Source organism: Cherax quadricarinatus, chromosome 68, assembly GCF_038502225.1.
Source record: "Cherax quadricarinatus isolate ZL_2023a chromosome 68, ASM3850222v1, whole genome shotgun sequence".
Taxonomy (NCBI): Eukaryota; Metazoa; Arthropoda; class Malacostraca; order Decapoda; family Parastacidae; genus Cherax; species Cherax quadricarinatus.
In genome coordinates this window covers 16455694-16474944 of record NC_091359.1, presented here as the reverse complement: position 1 = coordinate 16474944, position 19251 = coordinate 16455694, and the positions used below count along the sequence as shown (strand labels likewise).

General features: G+C 39.4%; 1 protein-coding gene across 2 annotated transcripts in view; it reads left to right on the top strand.

Annotated features, from left to right (window-relative positions):
• Positions 1-18944, top strand: part of LOC128697681 (uncharacterized) — a 108365-nt gene extending 89421 nt beyond the window's left edge. The window contains exons 6-9 of one of the 2 annotated variants that reach the window (XM_070099726.1): positions 7098-7352; positions 8195-8449; positions 16971-17517; positions 17644-18944. In XM_070099726.1, the coding sequence (XP_069955827.1) occupies positions 7098-7352; positions 8195-8449; positions 16971-17517; positions 17644-18781 (2195 nt within the window). In that variant the 3' untranslated portion in view covers positions 18782-18944. Of the gene's footprint in view, positions 1-7097; positions 7353-8194; positions 8450-16970 lie in introns of both variants that reach the window. The other variant, XM_070099725.1, reaches the window with a different exon arrangement.
• The last annotated feature ends 307 nt before the right edge of the window (positions 18945-19251 follow it).

The window sequence follows — 19251 nt, the reverse complement described above, 5'->3', positions numbered from 1 at the left end:
ATCTGCTGTCTCACAGGTAAGTGTACATTATAACTGTGATGACAGAACATCTGCTGTCTCACAGGTAAGTGTACATTATAACTGTGATGACAGAACATCTGCTGTCTCACATGTAAGTGTACAATAAGTGGTAAATCATGATAGCTCCTTCAGGCAAGTTACTTTTAGAAAAGGTATTATGTCGTGGTTTACAGGCATGCAGTTTACATGTAATAAAATAGCGGGAGGCAAAATGGTTTATTAGGCTTTATTAAAATCTATCGACTAGACTAGTCATTATGACTACAGGTATTCTAAAACCCACCAGTGAAGAATATCACAATACAGTGTATAAAACAGTGTATATACACTGATAGTTACCCACCTGTTGTCACTGTTGTCGGCAGTCACCTATTTGGAACTCTCGATCATTTTCCTAAATAAGCCGCACCAATATTTACACTATAATTTGTCAAAAAAAAAAAAAAAAAAACTAAACATTACGAAACTTCAAATTAGGCGACCTTAGATATATTACGCTGGGTAACAATATTGAATATTATATTACATAAACTTCAGCTCATTTTGGTTGAAAATTATTAATAACATGTTAGTTCACTTAAATATAGTTATTGTGGAAAATTAAATTTACCTGGATGTAACTCATAAGATACATACCAGTAAATGGTAACAAAGATAGTTATTATTTATCAAAGTTACAGAGACAAGTAGGAATTTATAGGACACATAGGTCGCAAAAAATGTCCCCTTCGATACCTACCATAATCTATCTCTCCACAAGTTGCTCTAGACCTATATTATTTGCAAATGAAATGTACATCACCAGGAATTCTGGTAAAATTTAATATAAATTTGTGGACTGTATATTAAAATTAATAAATGATAGCATATACACATTTATATAACAGAAGGAGAATTTATAATCATAACACTCACCAATTAGTCTGGAGATTACTGTATATTATGTACAGTAATATTATCTGAGGTTCCTGAAGCTGTCTTGTACATCTGTTTAATGCTCAAGTTTTGCAGGACTGCACATCCAACAATTTCGGCTCCTATTTGAGAGGTTTTAAGCCCAATATAACCCCTAGAGCGAAGAAAATTCTACACCTTACATTAACGTGCTTGTAACACACTCAAAAAACAATGGCGACTCCCCCTGCTGGTCAGCGCAGGCGCAGAGCCTCCCTGTCGACTCCATTCTCTAAAATACACTTTTAATCAGGTTTATTTACACAGCATAATTTTGGGAAATTATTTTCCACAGTTATCATATATGAAATAAACTTTTTTTTTAAAACTACGGACACTGCTTGTTGAACTTCTCTGACAAAACAGAACGACATATACAAGAAGTTAATCTCTTAATGTATATGCAATGAGTTTAGTTTAATATATTTAATATGTTTATTATGCACCTCATACCCATCCTGTGGGCGGTAGTCAAAAGATTACAGAGGTACATAATTGGTCCAGGAGCTGGACCCCAAAGTTATGATAGCTGAGCAAGTTACAACGGTAAACATGGAATGAGAAATCATTTTATTCTTAATTTTAGTATAATAACCCTGACTGACAAAGTACCGTCTATATAATAATAACTTCACGTATGCTGTGAGGGACAGCTCTGGCATCGACTTTTTTAATCATAAAAATCCTTATAATAATACGAAACAGTACATATAATACGACCCAGTGATGACATTCTCCACTCACATAAAAACATTAACCGGCAGATTTTTGCCTAAATATTCGGTACAGACGATGTTGACGTCACAGAAGTTTGAGTACGAGGAAGATGCCTTCAAAACTGTTTTAATTACAGAGCTGAGGATACACATAGAATTATAGATTGTTGTTCTACCTTCACCGCGTTACTTTTATATCCTAGCGACAATAATCTTATATTTGGCTGCAATGATTTTGCAACAATTATTCCTCTTGAAATTAATTTCATTTTTGGTAAATCGACCTGTCCAACACCCTGTATAGGTAAAATACACGTATGCACTGATTACGCAAACGTTTCGCCCCACAAGTGGCTAAACACTTTTTCCTTAATAAATGTCTTGATCGGTGCAGCTTGGTGATATTGTACTACTGACACCCAGTACACTTTAGTTACCATTTTGTCCTAGGCACATGTCGATTAGACACTAGGACTGTTGTGTGTGTGTAGGTGTGTAGGTGTGTAGATGTGTAGGTGTGTGTGTGTGTGTTAGTTACCATTTTGTCCTAGGCACATGTCGATTAGACACTAGGGCTGTTGTGTGTGTGTGTAGGTGTGTAGGTGTGTAGGTGTGTGTGTGTGTGTGTGTGTGTGTTAGTTACCATTTTGTCCTAGGCACATGTCGATTAGACACTAGGCCTGTTGTGTGTGCTAACACTTTGGGTCACAGTGTTCATCTCAGAGCAAATACCAACCTCGTTGACCTAGTTCACTATCCTTACCCTGTTCAGGTAGAGGATGAGTTGTCACCTGACCAGTGGGTCGGTGCTATTTCTGCCGGGGAGACCTCATCCACTTCACTGGATCAATCTGTTCCACCAGTTGAGGAGAAAGACTTAGATCCTACTGACTTCCCAGATCCTATCACGTTCTCAAGGCTCATGACTAATATCTTTAGAGGTCTCATAGGTAATGCACTTATGGTGTACTTAGATGACGTAATCGTCATGTCTTTATGTTGTAACCTGTGTAATACCTGTAGCCCGTACATTTGTAGCCTGTGTAATACTTGTAGCCTGTGAAACACTTACATCCTGTATATTTGTAGCCTTTGTAAAACGTGTAACCTGTGTAATGCTTGTAGCTTGTGTAATGTTACAGTCGTTAATCACTATTGTATTTAACGTGTTAACAATGTCCTTCACTAACTGTGGGTGTGTTGCGTGTTTGGCTAATTTATATGTCCTACAATATTAATATTGCAGTTGTCATTTTAGTGTTTTTTTCTTGTCAGGCAAAACACCGCTGAACATCAAGACAAAAAAGGTCTTAAAATCGGGAAGAAGAAGAAAGGTAAAGACTGAGAAAGGAGATGAAGAAAGGAAGCTCAAAGCGAGACGTGGGAAGAAACAAAATAAAGAGAGAAAGGCTGTCAGAAAACAAGGAAACACAATCAAGAAAACACTCGGGAAGAGACGAAGAAAAAATAAAGCTTCCGAGAAAGAGCAGATGAAGAAAATTCCGAAGGAAAAACTAAAATTCAAGAAAATTTCCAAAAAAGGACAAAGTGAACGAAAGAGAAATTCTCAAAAACTGAGAAAATACAAGAAAATGTCAAACAATAAAAAAGACAAATGCAAGAAAACCATGAACAAGCGAAAACTCAAAAAAAAATCCAAAAAAGAAAAGGGCGAAAGAAAAAAAACTTCTAAAAAACAGAGGAAATATAAGAAAATATCAAATAAAAAACAAGACAAACGCAAGAAAGCTATGAACAAGAAAAAATTCAAGAAAATAATACAAAGAAAACAAGATATTCAGAAGAAACATCGAGGAAAATCTAGGAAAACACATAGAATGAATAAAAATAAATCCATGAAAATGATCAAGAAGAAACAAAGAAAACTGCAAAGAAACAGCTTACAAAAAGAAGGAAAAAACAAGAAACCTGAAAAGAAAGAACTGGATAAATCTGTGAAAAGTCTCGTAAAGAAAAAATATAAGAAAGGGAAAAGTAAATCGAGGGAAAATATCAAGACTATTGCAAGACAAAGTCAAACTGGAATGAAGAAAGGAATAACCAAAGTGAAGAATTATATAATAAACTCGGGAGAGCATCATCAAGGTAAGAGCACACTGACCCATCAGACTGTGATGACTGTTGTCATCAAGGTAAGAGTACACTGAACCATCAGACTGTGATGACTGTTGTAGCTGCTGGTATTTGTCTCGTGTATGAAACAGGTAACAACTCTTATACTTGTCAACTGCAAATGACAGAACAGTATCCTTACAGTCTTGTAATGAGCGGTACTCTTGTAATGAACGGTAGTCTTGTAATGAGCGGTAGTCTTGTAATGAGCGGTAGTCTTGTAATGAACGGTAGTCTTGTAATGAATGGTAGTCTTGTAATGAACGGTAGTCTTGTAATGAACGGTAGTCTTGTAATGAACGGTAGTCTTGTAATGAACGGTAGTCTTGTAATGAACGGTAGTCTTGTAATGAGCGGTAGTCTTGTAATGAGCGGTAGTCTTGTAATGAACGGTAGTCTTGTAATGAACGGTAGTCTTGTAATGAGCGGTAGTCTTGTAATGAACGGTAGTCTTGTAATGAGCGGTAGTCTTGTAATGAGCGGTAGTCTTGTAATGAACGGTAGTCTTGTAATGAACGGTAGTCTTGTAATGAACGGTAGTCTTGTAATGAGCGGTAGTCTTGTAATGAACGGTAGTCTTGTAATGAACGGTAATGAGCGGTAGTCTTGTAATGAGCGGTAGTCTTGTAATGAGCGGTAGTCTTGTAATGAGCGGTAGTCTTGTAATGAGCGGAAGTCTTGTAATGAACGGTAGTCTTGTAATGAACGGTAGTCTTGTAATGAGCGGTAGTCTTGTAATGAACGGTAGTCTTGTAATGAGCGGTAGTCTTGTAATGAGCGGTAGTCTTGTAATGACCGGTAGTCTTGTAATGGACGGTAGTCTTGTAATGAACGGTAGTCTTGTAATGAACGGTAGTCTTGTAATGAGCGGTAGTCTTGTAATGAGCGGTAGTCTTGTAATGAACGGTAGTCTTGTAATGAACGGTAGTCTTGTAATACGGTAGTCTTGTAATGAACGGTAGTCTTGTAATGAGCGGTAGTCTTGTAATGAACGGTAGTCTTGTAATGAGCGGTAGTCTTGTAATGAACGGTAGTCTTGTAATGAACGGTAGTCTTGTAATGAGCGGTAGTCTTGTAATGAACGGTAGTCTTGTAATGAACGGTAGTCTTGTAATGAGCGGTAGTCTTGTAATGAACGGTAGTCTTGTAATGAGCGGTAGTCTTGTAATGAACGGTAGTCTTGTAATGAACGGTAGTCTTGTAATGAGCGGTAGTCTTGTAATGAACGGTAGTCTTGTAATGAGCGGTAGTCGGTAGTGTAATGAACGGTAGTCTTGTAATGAGCGGTAGTCTTGTAATGAACGGTAGTCTTGTAATGATCGGTAGTCTTGTAATGAGCGGTAGTCTTGTAATGAACGGTAGTCTTGTAATGAACTTGTAATGGTAGTCTTGTAATGAACGGTAGTCTTGTAATGAACGGTAGTCTTGTAATGAACGGTAGTCTTGTAATGAACGGTAGTCTTACGGTAGTCTTGTAATGAACGGTAGTCTTGTAATGAGCGGTAGTCTTGTAATGAACGGTAGTCTTGTAATGAGCGGTAGTCTTGTAATGAACGGTAGTCTTGTAATGAGCGGTAGTCTTGTAATGAACGGTAGTCTTGTAATGAGCGGTAGTCTTGTAATGAACGGTAGTCTTGTAATGACCGGTAGTCTTGTAATGACCGGTAGTCTTGTAATGAACGGTAGTCTTGTAATGAGCGGTAGTCTTGTAATGAACGGTAGTCTTGTAATGAACGGTAGTCTTGTAATGAGCGGTAATCTTGTAATGAGCGGTAGTCTTGTAATGAACGGTAGTCTTGTAATGAGCGGTAGTCTTGTAATGAACGGTAGTCTTGTAATACGGTAGTCTTGTAATGACGGTAGTCTTGTAATGAACGGTAGTCTTGTAATGAACGGTAGTCTTGTAATGAACGGTAGTCTTGTAATGAGCGGTAGTCTTGTAATAGTCTTGTAATGAGCGGTAGTCTTGTAATGAGCGGTAGTCTTGTAATGAACGGTAGTCTTGTAATGAACGGTAGTCTTGTAATGAGCGGTAGTCTTGTAATGAACGGTAGTCTTGTAATGAGCGGTAGTCTTGTAATGAGTCTTGTAATGTACGGTAGTCTTGTAATGAACGGTAGTCTTGTAATGAACGGTAGTCTTGTAATGAACGGTAGTCTTGTAATGAGCGGTAGTCTTGTAATGAACGGTAGTCTTGTAATGAACGGTAGTCTTGTAATGAGCGGTAGTCTTGTAATGAACGGTAGTCTTGTAATGAACGGTAGTCTTGTAATGAACGGTAGTCTTGTAATGAGCGGTAGTCTTGTAATGAACGGTAGTCTTGCGGTAGTCTTGTAATGAGCGGCAGTCTTGTAATGAACGGTAGTCTTGTAATGAGCGGTAGTCTTGTAATGAGCGGTAGTCTTGTAATGAACGGTAGTCTTGTAATGAGCGGTAGTCTTGTAATGAGCGGTAGTCTTGTAATGAGCGGTAGTCTTGTAATGAGCGGTAGTCTTGTAATGAGCGGTAGTCTTGTAATGAGCGGTAGTCTTGTAATGAACGGTAGTCTTGTAATGAGCGGTAGTCTTGTAATGAGCGGTAGTCTTGTAATGAGCGGTAGTCTTGTAATGAGCGGTAGTCTTGTAATGAGCGGTAGTCTTGTAATGAGCGGTAGTCTTGTAATGAACGGTAGTCTTGTAATGAGCGGTAGTCTTGTAATGAGCGGTAGTCTTGTAATGAGCGGTAGTCTTGTAATGAGCGGTAGTCTTGTAATGAGCGGTAGTCTTGTAATGAGCGGTAGTCTTGTAATGAACGGTAGTCTTGTAATGAGCGGTAGTCTTGTAATAAGCGGTAGTCTTGTAATGAACGGTAGTCTTGTAATGAACAGTAGTCTTGTAATGAGCGGGCTGTGGTTTGTAAGTCGGTTTGCGTGCGGCCGACAATAACAGTTTGGTTGATCAGGCCCTGATCCACCGCGAAGCCTGGTCATGGAGCGGTCCGCGGGGGCGTTGACCCCCGGAACACCCTCCAGGTATACAACTTGAATGTGCTGCTGTATCTGATAGACTATCAGTGGCTAATAATCGAGATGAACAGGCTATAATGGTAGGTCAGTTAGCTAAAACTTCCAAGTATGTGCAGGCTTATGTGAATGAATTTAACATCATATCTATGAAATATTTAAACATTATTATACAATGTAATGCAGAATATATCTAGCTTAAGTTCACAACCTTACATATGTCTGCGTAACTATCTATTTTTAGCTTGTAATGCTATCATCATTATTTATAGTGAAATGCAAACCCAAGAAACATTGCAAGAATGCGAGAGGTGTTTGTAAACATAAATGTAACAAGAGGGAGAATGAGATCAAGAAAGGGTGTAAGGGCAAGAAATGTAAGTGTTGCGTGAAGAAGGTCAAAGGTTGCAAGACAGAGGAGGAGTGTAAGCATCATGGTGGAGTGTGCACCATGGAAGACCACTGCTATCATGGTCACTTCGTCACCAAGGGCTGCAAGTCTGGCTGTGTCTGCTGCACTGAACCAAGTAAGCCTTTTATTGTTAACACGTTGACTTACTTATGAAGCTTATGTCATATCATCTCATGTTGATATTCTTGTACTTTTACAATTGTCTGTCAAGTTTGAGAGTATGTAGGCTTACTTCCTTATATTGACTCGTCCATCGTTTCTATAATTCCCTACTCTCATTACTTTCCCTCAAAATGCATAGCATTTGCTCATGATCTTCACATCCAAGAGATCCCTTATATTCATTCTGCTTCATTTCAACATCCAATTTCCATGATTTTATCTAAGCTACCTCAACTTCATGATACCTGGCACCACCTACTGTATACTTAAACATAAAACTTTGGAGTAAGTGTTTGGATTGTTACAACCTTGAGTATCGAGTTCAAGGACCTTAATTATGTCCGTTATAGGAAACGGCTGATCACGTACGTCTGCTGTACAAAATATGTACAGGATTTCTGTGATTAAATACTTTTTTTTGCCTGAAATAATTTGGTCCTACATATTAATAAAATATAAAACTTCAACATTAAAAAGCTTATTTTTAGTAGGTTAGGTTAGGTAAGGTTCGTCAGTAAACAGGACAAGGTCTCCTGACGCGGATCTTAGTCAGATGATGACCCGCCATTGTAGCTTTTGGTCATCTGACCGAGGCCTTCCGCTGGCTTACCGGTCCACCCCTTTAAAAATTATGGTCATAGTTATAACCATTCAGTTTATTATTCCAAGTACGTGCAACCTTATATATATATGAATTTGACTGCATATCTATGAAATGTTTAAACAGTATTGTACAACCTTAAATAAGTCTGTGTAACTATTTTTAGCTTATAATGTTATCATCATTATTTATAGTGAAATGCAAACCAAAGAAAAAATGCAAGAATGCGAGAGGTGTTTGTAAACATAAATGTAACAAGAGGGAGAATGAGATCAAGAAAGGGTGTAAGGGCAAGAAATGTAAGTGTTGCGTGAAGAAGGTCAAAGGTTGCAAGACAGAGGAGGAGTGTAAGCATCATGGTGGAGTGTGCACCATGGAAGACCACTGCTATCATGGTCACTTCGTCACCAAGGGCTGCAAGTCTGGCTGTGTCTGCTGCACTGAACCAAGTAAGTCTTTTATTGTTAACACGTTGACTTACTTATGAAGCTTATGTCATATCATCTCATGTTGACGCTCGTATACCTTCACAATTGTCTGTCAAGTTTGAGAGTATGTAGGCCTACTTTCTTATATTGACTCGTCCATCGTTTCTATAATTCCCTGCTGTATAGTCCTTGTGGCTTAGCGCTTCTTTTTGATAATAATAATAATAATAATAATAATCTATAATTCCCTACTCTCGTGGACTTTAATATCTACATTTAAATACGAGTATGGTGTTAACCTTCATTACTTTCCCTCAAAATTCACAGCATTCGCTCATGATGTTCACATTTAAGAAACTCTTATATTTACACTGCCTCCTTCTAGCATCCGGTATCCCTTGTGACACTTAGCTGTGTCCCTCCAATGCCAAACATGTCTATGTTTAGCATGTCAATATTCCTGAAATTCCTGAATATCTTATTATGAATTATGTTTCTTCTAACTCCAGTCTATAAACCTGAGGTTTAGACTCTGGTAGCCTAGTGGCTAAAGCTCTCGCTTCACATAGCGAGGGTCTGGGTTCGATTCCCAGCCAGGGTAAAAACATTGGGTGTGTTTCTTTACACCTGTTATCTATGTTCGCCCATCGGTAAAATGTGTACCTGGGTGTTAGTCGACTGGTGTGGGTTGCATCCTGGGGACTGGTAAAGCATACCGTGAATGTAGAACCCCTGACCTGCTCAGAACGTTCCAAGCTGCACTAACAAATGCAAGGAATAGAAAGCAAGAACTTAGGCAACAGAAATGGAAACAATTTGTTTGTGGAATAAATAGGTCTACCCCTTTAAGTTTGGCTTGGAAAGGTATAAATAAAATAACCCGGAAAAAGACTGGCAATGTTACTCACCCCTTTCCTCTTGAAAAAGCAATTGACCTCGTAAATGACTGGTCCAAAATATCCAGGAATGAAAACCTTCCATCTCATATTAGAAAAAAACTAAGAGAGTGCTTCTGAGGAAATGTTGAAACTGATTAATTTTACGAGCCAAAATATTGATGAGAGTGATTGCCTTTTCACCCAGTATGAATTAGATAATGCATTAACTAAAGATCGATCAACTGCTCCTGGAGAGGGTGGTATAACCTATGACATTCTCAGAACTCTAAGGCACGTGCCTGATAACCCTTTGTTAGCACTGTATAATCTCAGTTGCATTGAGGGAGTTCTTCCTACTTCCTGGACCAATAGTCTCATTGTGCCTATCCCTTAGCCCCAACTGCCTGATACATTTAGACCGATCTCCTTAACTAGTTGTCTTTGTAAAACTTTTGAAAGAATGATACTTAACAGACTGTACTACAGAATCAGACACCAACTTTCCCCCTACCTCTATGGGTTCATGAAAGGTAAAAGTGTGCAGAACTGTATTTCCACCTTTCTCACTGCACACACCTCTACTAGTCTTACCACATTTCTTGATCTAAAATCTGCATTTGAAGTCGCGAACAGAACCGTTATACTACATGAACTAGTCAAAATGAATATTGATGGTAGCTTACTCTGCTGGATAATAGGATACCTGTCAAACAGAGTATCCTCTGTTCTCTACCAAGGCTTTAGAAGTGAATCTAGAGATGTCTTTAGGTACACCGCAGGGAGGAGCACTGAGCCCAATGCTATTTAATGTCCTGATTAACGCTCTCCTAAATACTGTACCTGCCTCACCTAAACGTATAGTTATAAGCTATGCTGATGACATCATGATACCTACAACAGGGCATAAGAAGATGAGCACCATTCTTAATGAAGTTCAAGCAATTTGTAATCGACTAGGCCTCATAATATCCTCCTCTAAAACAAAGATATTAAGAAGCAAACGACATCCCCCACCCATCTATTTGCAGGGTGAAAACATTAGCTACGTTAAAACTTACATATATATTGGTGTAGATGTACCCTTTAACAAATCTACTATACCACAACTAAATAAGAAATGTAATGATAGGCTAAATGCTCTCAAAACTGTTGCTGGCTGCAACCCCAACTATGGTGCTGTGAGAATCGTGAGAATGATGTACATAGCCTATGTTAGGTCCTTAATTGATTATGCTGCTCCCATGTTGATATTAGCTATGGAAAGTTCTCTCCGACCCTTTGAGTTAATGCAGAATGAAGCTCTCGGAATTATTCTTGGCTGTCCCAAATCTACAAAAGTTCTTAACATGAGGAAGGAGCTTGGTATTTCTAGTATCAGTGATGAGACTGTTGAGATTAACACTGTACTCGGCATTAGAATGTTAAGAAATGAACCAGACACTGTCACAAGGAATCTTACTAAATGTCTTGTAGTAAATATACACTGATCTAAATGGATTGTAAAAACGTGCAGTAACATTAAGTTTTATAACCTAAATGAACTGTATCACTGTAGGCAACAAAAGCGTTTCACCCCTCCATGGAAGATGTGTTCATTTAATATAACATACCTGCAAGTCCCTCCCAAGAAGCTCATTGCTAGTAATCCCTTACCTGGAGTTTACCTGGAGAGGGTTTCGGGGGTCAACGCCCCCCGTGGCCCGGTCTGAGACCAGGTCTCATGGTGGATCAGGGTCTGATCAACCAGGCTGTTAATGCTGGCCGCACGCAAACTGACGTACGAACCACAGCCCGGCTGGTCAGGTACTGACTTTAGGTGCCTGTCCAGTGCCTTCTTGAAGACAGCCAGGGGTCTATTGGTAATCCCCCTTATGTACGCTGGGAGACAATTGAACAGTCTTGGGCCCCGGACACTTATTTTGTCTCTCAGTGTACTCTCCTGCCGAGTCTTTTGCTTTCATAGGGAGTGATTTTCGTGTGCACATTTGGTACCAATCCCTCCAGGACCTTCCAAGTGTATATTATGGAGTACCTCTCTCTCCTGCGTTCGAGGGAATACAGATCAAGGACCTTCAACCGTCCCCAGTAGTTTTGGTGCCTTATTGTACTTATGTGTACCGTGAAAGTTCTTTGTACATTCCCCAGGTCTGCAATGTCGTCAGCCTTGAAGGGGGCAGTTAGTGTACAGCAGTATTCCAGCCTAGAGAGCACAAGCGATTTGAAGAGAATCAACATGAGCTTGGCGTCCGTAGTTTTGAAGGTTCTCATTATCCATCCTATCATTTTTCTACCGGATGAGGTAGATACATTGTTGTGGTCTTTGAAGGCGAGATCCTCTGACATTATCACTCCCAGGTCCTTCACATTACTTTTCCGCTCTATTGTATGGTTAGAATTTGTCGTATACCCTGACGCATTTTTAATTTCTTCAAGTTTCCCATATCTGAGTAGTTGGAATTTCTCTTCGTTGAACTTCATATTGTTTTGAGTGGCCCATTCAAAGGTTTGGTTGACGTCCGCTTGGAGTCTCGCAGTGTCTTCGATGGAGGTAACTGCCATGGTAATCCGGGTGTCATCCGCAAAGGAAGACACGGAGCTATGGCTTACATCTCTGTCTATGTCAGAAATGAGGACGAGGAATAGAATGGGAGCGAGTACTGTGCCTTGTGGAACAGAGCTTTTTACCATGGCTGCCTGGGACTTTACTCTGCTTACTATTACTCTTTGTGTTCTATTTGTCAAGAAGTTGTAGATCCAGCTACCAACTTTTCCCGTTATTCCTTTATCACGCATTTTGTGTGCTATTACACCATGGTCACACTAGTCGAAAGCTTTTGCAAAGTCTGTGTCTACTACATCTGTATTTTGTTGTGGTCCAGTAGCTGGAACAGGCAGGAGCGACCTGCTCTAAACCCGTGTTTGCCCTGGGTTGTGTAACTGATGGGTATCTAGGTGGTTGGCTATCTTGCTTCTTAGAACCCTCTCAAAGATTTTTATGATATGGGATGTTAGTGCTATCGGTCTGTAGTTCTTTGCAATTGCTTTACTGCCACCTTTGTGGAGTGAGGCTATGTCTTGTTTTTAGTGTGTGTGGAATGATCCCTGTGTCCATGCTCCCTTTCCATAAAATACTGAAAGCACGCGATAGGGGCTTCTTGCAATTCTTGATGAACACGGAGTTCCACGAGTCTGAGCCTGGGGCAGAGTGCATGGGTATGTCATTACTTCCTCTTCAGTCTTGTGGAGTTAGAATAATATCCGAGAGTTTTGGGATGACTAAATTTTGGGTTTCGTTCATAAAGAATTCATTTGGATTGTCGACCCTTAGTCTGGGCAGCGGCTCGCTGAACAATGAATCATATTGGGACTCTAGTATCTCACTAATTTCTTGGCTGTCATCTGTGTATGTCCCATCCCGCCTAAGCAGGGGAACAATACTGGATGTTGTTTTTACCTTAGATTTAGCATAAGAGAAGAAGTATTTTGTTGTTGTTTTTTTTCAATTTCCTTTATGGCTTTTAGTTCTTCCTGTGATTCTTGTCTCCTATAAGATTCCTTCAGCTTAAGTTTGAGATTTGCAATTTCATTGACTAGTGCCTCCCTTCATATTTCAGATATATTGGCCCCACTCAGCAGCTCTGTGACTCTTCGCCTTTGTCTGTATAGAGAACGTCTCTCTCTTTCTAGTTTACATCTTCTCTTTCTTTTTCTTAATCTGTCTTGAATAGAGCTCAAGAACCACAGAATTCATTTTTTCAAGGCAAATGTTCGGATCCATGTTGTTTAGAATATCTTCCCAGCTTGTTTTATCAGGTCATGGTTTACTTGATCCCATTGTATGTGTTTGTTAATGAAATTGAATTTCGTGAAAAGACCTTCATGACTGCTCACATTTTGCTGGTCCGGAGCCTTGTGCATACATGTCTGCACGTCTATTATGTTGTGATCTGAGTGTATTGTCTTCGATACAGTTATATTACGTATCAGATCGTCATTGTTAGTATTTTCTAGTCTTGTAGGCTCTATTATTTGTTAAAGCAACTGCTCAAGAAGAAATTTATCGCTTAGATGGCACTGGACAAGCACCTAAAGTCGGTACCTGACAAGCCGGGCAGTGACTCGTACGTTGGATTGCGTGCAGCCAGCAGTAACAGCCTGGTTGATCAGGCTCTGATCCACCAGGAGTCCTGGTCACAGACCGGGCCGCGGGGGCGTTGACCCCCGGAATTCTCTCCAGGTAAACTCCAGGTAATAAGTTATCACAAGTTATATACACTGATGGATATAAACAGGAGTCTTCTGGCAGGGCTGCATCTGCTCTTATTGCCACCTCCATAGTTAAGAACCATAATAAATTTGTTGAACTAGGCATAAGAATTAACAACTGGACATCAACACTGCAAACTGAATTGTTTGCAATTTTAATGGCGCTAAACCTAACTTATGACACTGACCTTGACTCTATCATCATTACTGATTCTGTCATCACTGAAGGCTCTTAATTCATATAATGTCCAACAACATGCTCATTGGAGAAGCCGGGTATAGATACTCAAAAATCCGGGTCAAAGGAATTAATGTACAATTGCTATGGATCCCATCACACACTGGATTACTCCTTCATGATAAAGTTGATATGTTAGCCATGAAGAGTACCCAGGAAGAGAATGTAGAATATAACTTTGGTATAACTGTGTCTAGCATTAGGAATAATATTAGGAGAGAGGTAAATAATGAAAATGATTGTTATAGGAATGCAGTTAGAAGCCTGAGTAGATCTATAACCCACTATGATAACATGAACGTAGATAAGTATGTTTATGGAGCAACTTGCAATGTGAACAGACTGACTGATGTTGTAGTGGCCAGACTTAGGCTTGGTTACAAGTACTTCTGGCAGCTTGGCAGACACACACATGATGATCAAACTAAATGTAAATTATGTGATCAGGCATATGGTCACTGTCTTGAACACTATGTGCTTAATTGTCCACTTATTGAGGAATACAGAGATAGTATAATAATCTATGTGACATGTCAAGATATCTTATTAATGAAAATAAGATACCAGATATACTAAGCAAATTTCCTAAATTTGCTTGTAACAGATAAGTGAACTGTAGATATAAATCCATATGTACACCTGTTAACCCTGTTGGGGCCTGGTTCCTAGGCCTGTAGTGTATCCATATGCTCTTGAGCTACCTTCCACAGGATGGATGTGGGATGCACAATAAACTAACCACTTCGGTGGCAAAATCTCATCTAAATCTGACCTAATTTGCCCGAAATGCTCAGCATTAAAAGAGCTTTTTATTTATAGTAGTATGTCATTGATGTCAACTAGGCCTGTATACCTTGTACTTGTACCTGTAGTAAATAAAGATATTAGATTAGATTTTGCCACCGAAGTGGCTAGTTTATTGTGCACTCCATATCCATCCTATAATAATAACGAACGCCGCCAACTCAGTGCACTGTTTACCTCGCTGTGGGAGCAGTTCTCTTATGCTTTACCTGGAGAGAGTTCCGGGGGTCAACGCCCCCGCGGCCCGGTCTGTGACCAGGCCTCCTGGTGGATCAGAGCCTGATCAACCAGGCTGTTACTGTTGCCTGCACGCAATCCAACGTACGAGCCTCAGCCCAGCTGGTCAGGTACCGACTTGAGGTGCTTGTCCAGTGCCAGCTTGAAGACAGCCAGGGGTCTATTGGTAATCCCCCTTATGTATGCTGGGAGGCAGTTGAACAGTCTCGGTCCCCTGACACTTACTGTATTGTCTCTTAACGTGCTAGTGACATCCCTGCTTTTCATTGGGGGATGTTGCATCGTCTGCCGAGTCTTTTGCTTTCTTTGTGAGTGATTTTCGTGTGTAAGTTTGGTACTAGTCCCTCTAGGATTTTCCAGGTGTATATAATCTTGTATCGCTCCCGCCTGCGTTCCAGGGAATACAGGTTCAGGAACTTCAAGCGCTCCCAGTAACTGAGGTGTTTTATCTTCATTATGTGCGCTTTGCTTGCATTTTTGAGTCATTTGGCCAAATTTCGTTTTTCTAAGCATGGGTCTTAAGAAAGTAAGTATAAAGAACAGTGCTGAGAAGAAAAAGAGGATGATTTCCATGGAATTAAGGCATGAAATCATAGATAAATAAGCGAAGTGTCTAGGTTTTGGGTTGAGGGGGGAGCTGGCTCGTAACTCAGATGTTGGCTCGTAACTCACAGCAAAAACTCGACCGAGCGACGGCTCGTATCTCAAAATACTTGTGTATATATATATATATGTCGTGCCGAATATGTAAAACTGGTCAATTAGGAAGAACTCATTTAAAAATTAAGTCCTTTCTAAAATTTTCTTTTATACATTTAAAGATATATTTTTTTCATTAATGTTAATGTAAAAATTTTTAATTTTGCACCAAAAGAATCTTAGAAAACTTACCTAACCTTATTATAACAAGAACAATTTATTTTAGCCTAACCCAACTAAATATATTTTAGATTTGTTTACAATAATTTAATACTAAATAAACACAGTGAAATATAATTTTTTCGTTAGGTTCAGAATGATTTTTGGCGAGATTATTGCATACACAAATTTTCTCTTGTCCTATATGGCAAGATGAACGTTGCTATTTAAGCCAAGATCGCAAGTTCTGCCTATTCGGCACGACATATATATATATATATATATATATATAAATATATATATATATATATATATATATATATATATATATATATATATATATATATATATATATATATATATATATATAAATATATATATATATATATATTCAAACAGAATCTCAGGTTTATCCTAGTAACCTGTGAAAGTTCATTAAGAAATATTTTTATCAATATATTCATTATTATAATCACTGGTAATCGGTCATTACATAAAGGAATTTATCACGTTTTATCCGAGAAGCAAAAAACCTTCTTCTTCTTCTACTTCTTCTTCTTCTCCTTATGACCAGAGCTTTGGTAGGATGGGTAAGGAAGAAGGATGGGTAAGGAAGAAGGATGGGTAAGGAAGAAGGATGGGTAAGGAAGAAGGATGGGTAAGGATAGAAATTTTGGAAAAGGGTGGGAGGGGGGAGAGAGGTACGATATAAAAGGTAAGTGGCCCAACCACTTTGGTGTAATTTAAAAAGTGTACGTGAAATGATAAGATATTCTTTAAGGGGTATAAGACTAACCCATCAGAGTCACATAGATATAACAGATATATAAGTACATGACTCTGAATTGGTAGTAATTATACAAGTTGCAATTGCCTTTTTTTTTTTTTTGCGATTGCACAACATATATTTATGCGACAATGAAGGCAATAATTTTCTGGCCAGTTTATAGAATTACGTGACAATGGCTTCTTACAGGTGGTGTCCAGCCATAGTAAATAGCATAATTTTTACATTAGATTGTTATATAAGATTTCTCCCTAATTGGGGGCGATGATGTTCTCAGTATACATAGAAGGGTTCTGGTGTTACCCAATCTTCTTCATCAGGGAGGTTGATCAATATCATGGGTCGAGGGTAATCATCTTTATGTATAAAACGACGGACCCTACGAACATCAAAACGTATAAAGTGAATTACATAAGAAAAAAACATTGTTTTTTTTTTTACTTTACAATTGAATATTTGGAGTTTTTTTTTCAGAAGTGACTACAACATTGAAAACATCTACACGACCGCCTACAACCACACGTCCAGCATTCAGTACGACCAGAACACCAGCATTCAGTACGACCAGAACACCAGCATTCAGTACGACCAGAACACCAGCATTCAGTACGACCAGAACACCAGCATTCAATACGACCAGAACACCAGCATTCAATACGACCAGAACACCAGCATTCAGTACGACCAGAACACCAGCATTCAGTACGACCAGAACACCAGCATTCAATACGACCAGAACACCAACATTCAATACGACCAGAACACCAGCATTCAGTACGACCAGAACACCAGCTTTCAGTACGACCAGAACACCAGCATTCAGTACGACCAGAACACCAGCATTCAGTACGACCAAATCGGTATTCATATCTTCCACCACAACCAATACGTCCAAAAGTGCATCATTTACAACGACTGCTGTTCCATTAAGTACGTCCACTGTCATAACATTAACTAGTAATACAACTACGAAGCCAGCAAATGTAACAATAATTACGTCATCTACAGCTTCAAGCATTACCTTTACAAACACAACTAATTCTTCCATATCCACAAGTACAATAATTACTATTAATAACGCAACTACATCCACTAATACGTCCGCTTTCACAACTACATCTATTAATACGTCTGCTGTCACGACTACATCAACTAATACAAGCACAGTTACATCTAACAGTACATCTACTAGCGGTACTACATCAACCAACACGTCTACAGCCACAGCTACATCTATCAGTAATACATCTAGTTCAATATCTTCTAGTACAATTACATCTATTAGTGCATTGTCTACTAACACAACGTCAGCTATTACAACTACACCTACAAGTTCAACTATATCTAGCACACCTACTAGCACTACTACTAGCATAACTACATCTACTAGTGCAACTACATCTACTAGTACATCAACCACTACATCTACATCAACGACCATAAGTACACCTTCTACAACAGTCACATCTACTAGCACTACTTCTAGCACAACTACCTCTACTAGCACTACTACTAGCACAACTACCTCTACTAGCACAACTACATCTAGCACTGCTACTACTACTAGCACAACTACATCTACTAGCACTACTACTTCTAGCACATCTACTAGCACCACTACATCTACTAGCACTAATACTTCTAGCACATCTACTAGCGCCACTACATCTACTAGCACTACTACTTCTAGCACATCTACTAGCACCACTACTTCTAGCACATCTACTAGCACTATTACTTCTAGCACATCTACTAGCACCACTACTTCTAGCACATCTACTAGCACTACTACTTCTAGCACATCTACTAGCACCACTACTTCTAGCACATCTACTAGCACTACTACTTCTAGCACATCTACTAGCACCACTACATCTAGTAGCACTACTACTTCTAGCACATCTACTAGCACCACTACTTCTAACACATCTACTAGCACTACCACTTCTAGCACATCTACTAGCACTACTACTTCTAGCACATCTACTAGCACCACTACATCTACTAGCACTACTACTTCTAGCACATCTACTAGCACCACTACTTCTAGCACATCTACTAGCACTACTACTTCTAGCACATCTACTAGCACCACTACATCTACTAGCACTACTACTTCTAGCACATCTACTAGCACCACTACTTCTAGCACATCTACTAGCACTACTACTTCTAGCACATCTAAAAACAACAGACAAAGCCCCACTCCACAAAGGGGGCAGGAAAGCAACAGCAAAGAACTACAGACCGATAGCACTAACATCCCATATCATAAAAATCTTTGAAAGGGTCCTAAGAAGCAAGATCACCACCCATCTAGAAACCCATCAGTTACACAACCCAGGGCAACATGGGTTTAGAACAGGTCGCTCCTGTCTGTCTCAACTACTGGATCACTACGACAAGGTCCTAAATGCACTAGAAGACAAAAAGAATGCAGATGTAATATATACAGACTTTGCAAAAGCCTTCGACAAGTGTGACCATGGCGTAATAGCGCACAAAATGCGCGCTAAAGGAATAACAGGAAAAGTCGGTCGATGGATCTATAATTTCCTCACTAACAGAACACAGAGAGTAGTCGTCAACAGAGTAAAGTCCGAGGCAGCTACGGTGAAAAGCTCTGTTCCACAAGGCACAGTACTAGCTCCCATCTTGTTCCTCATCCTCATATCCGACATAGACAAGGATGTCAGCCACAGCACCGTGTCTTCCTTTGCAGATGACACCCGAATCTGCATGACAGTGTCTTCCA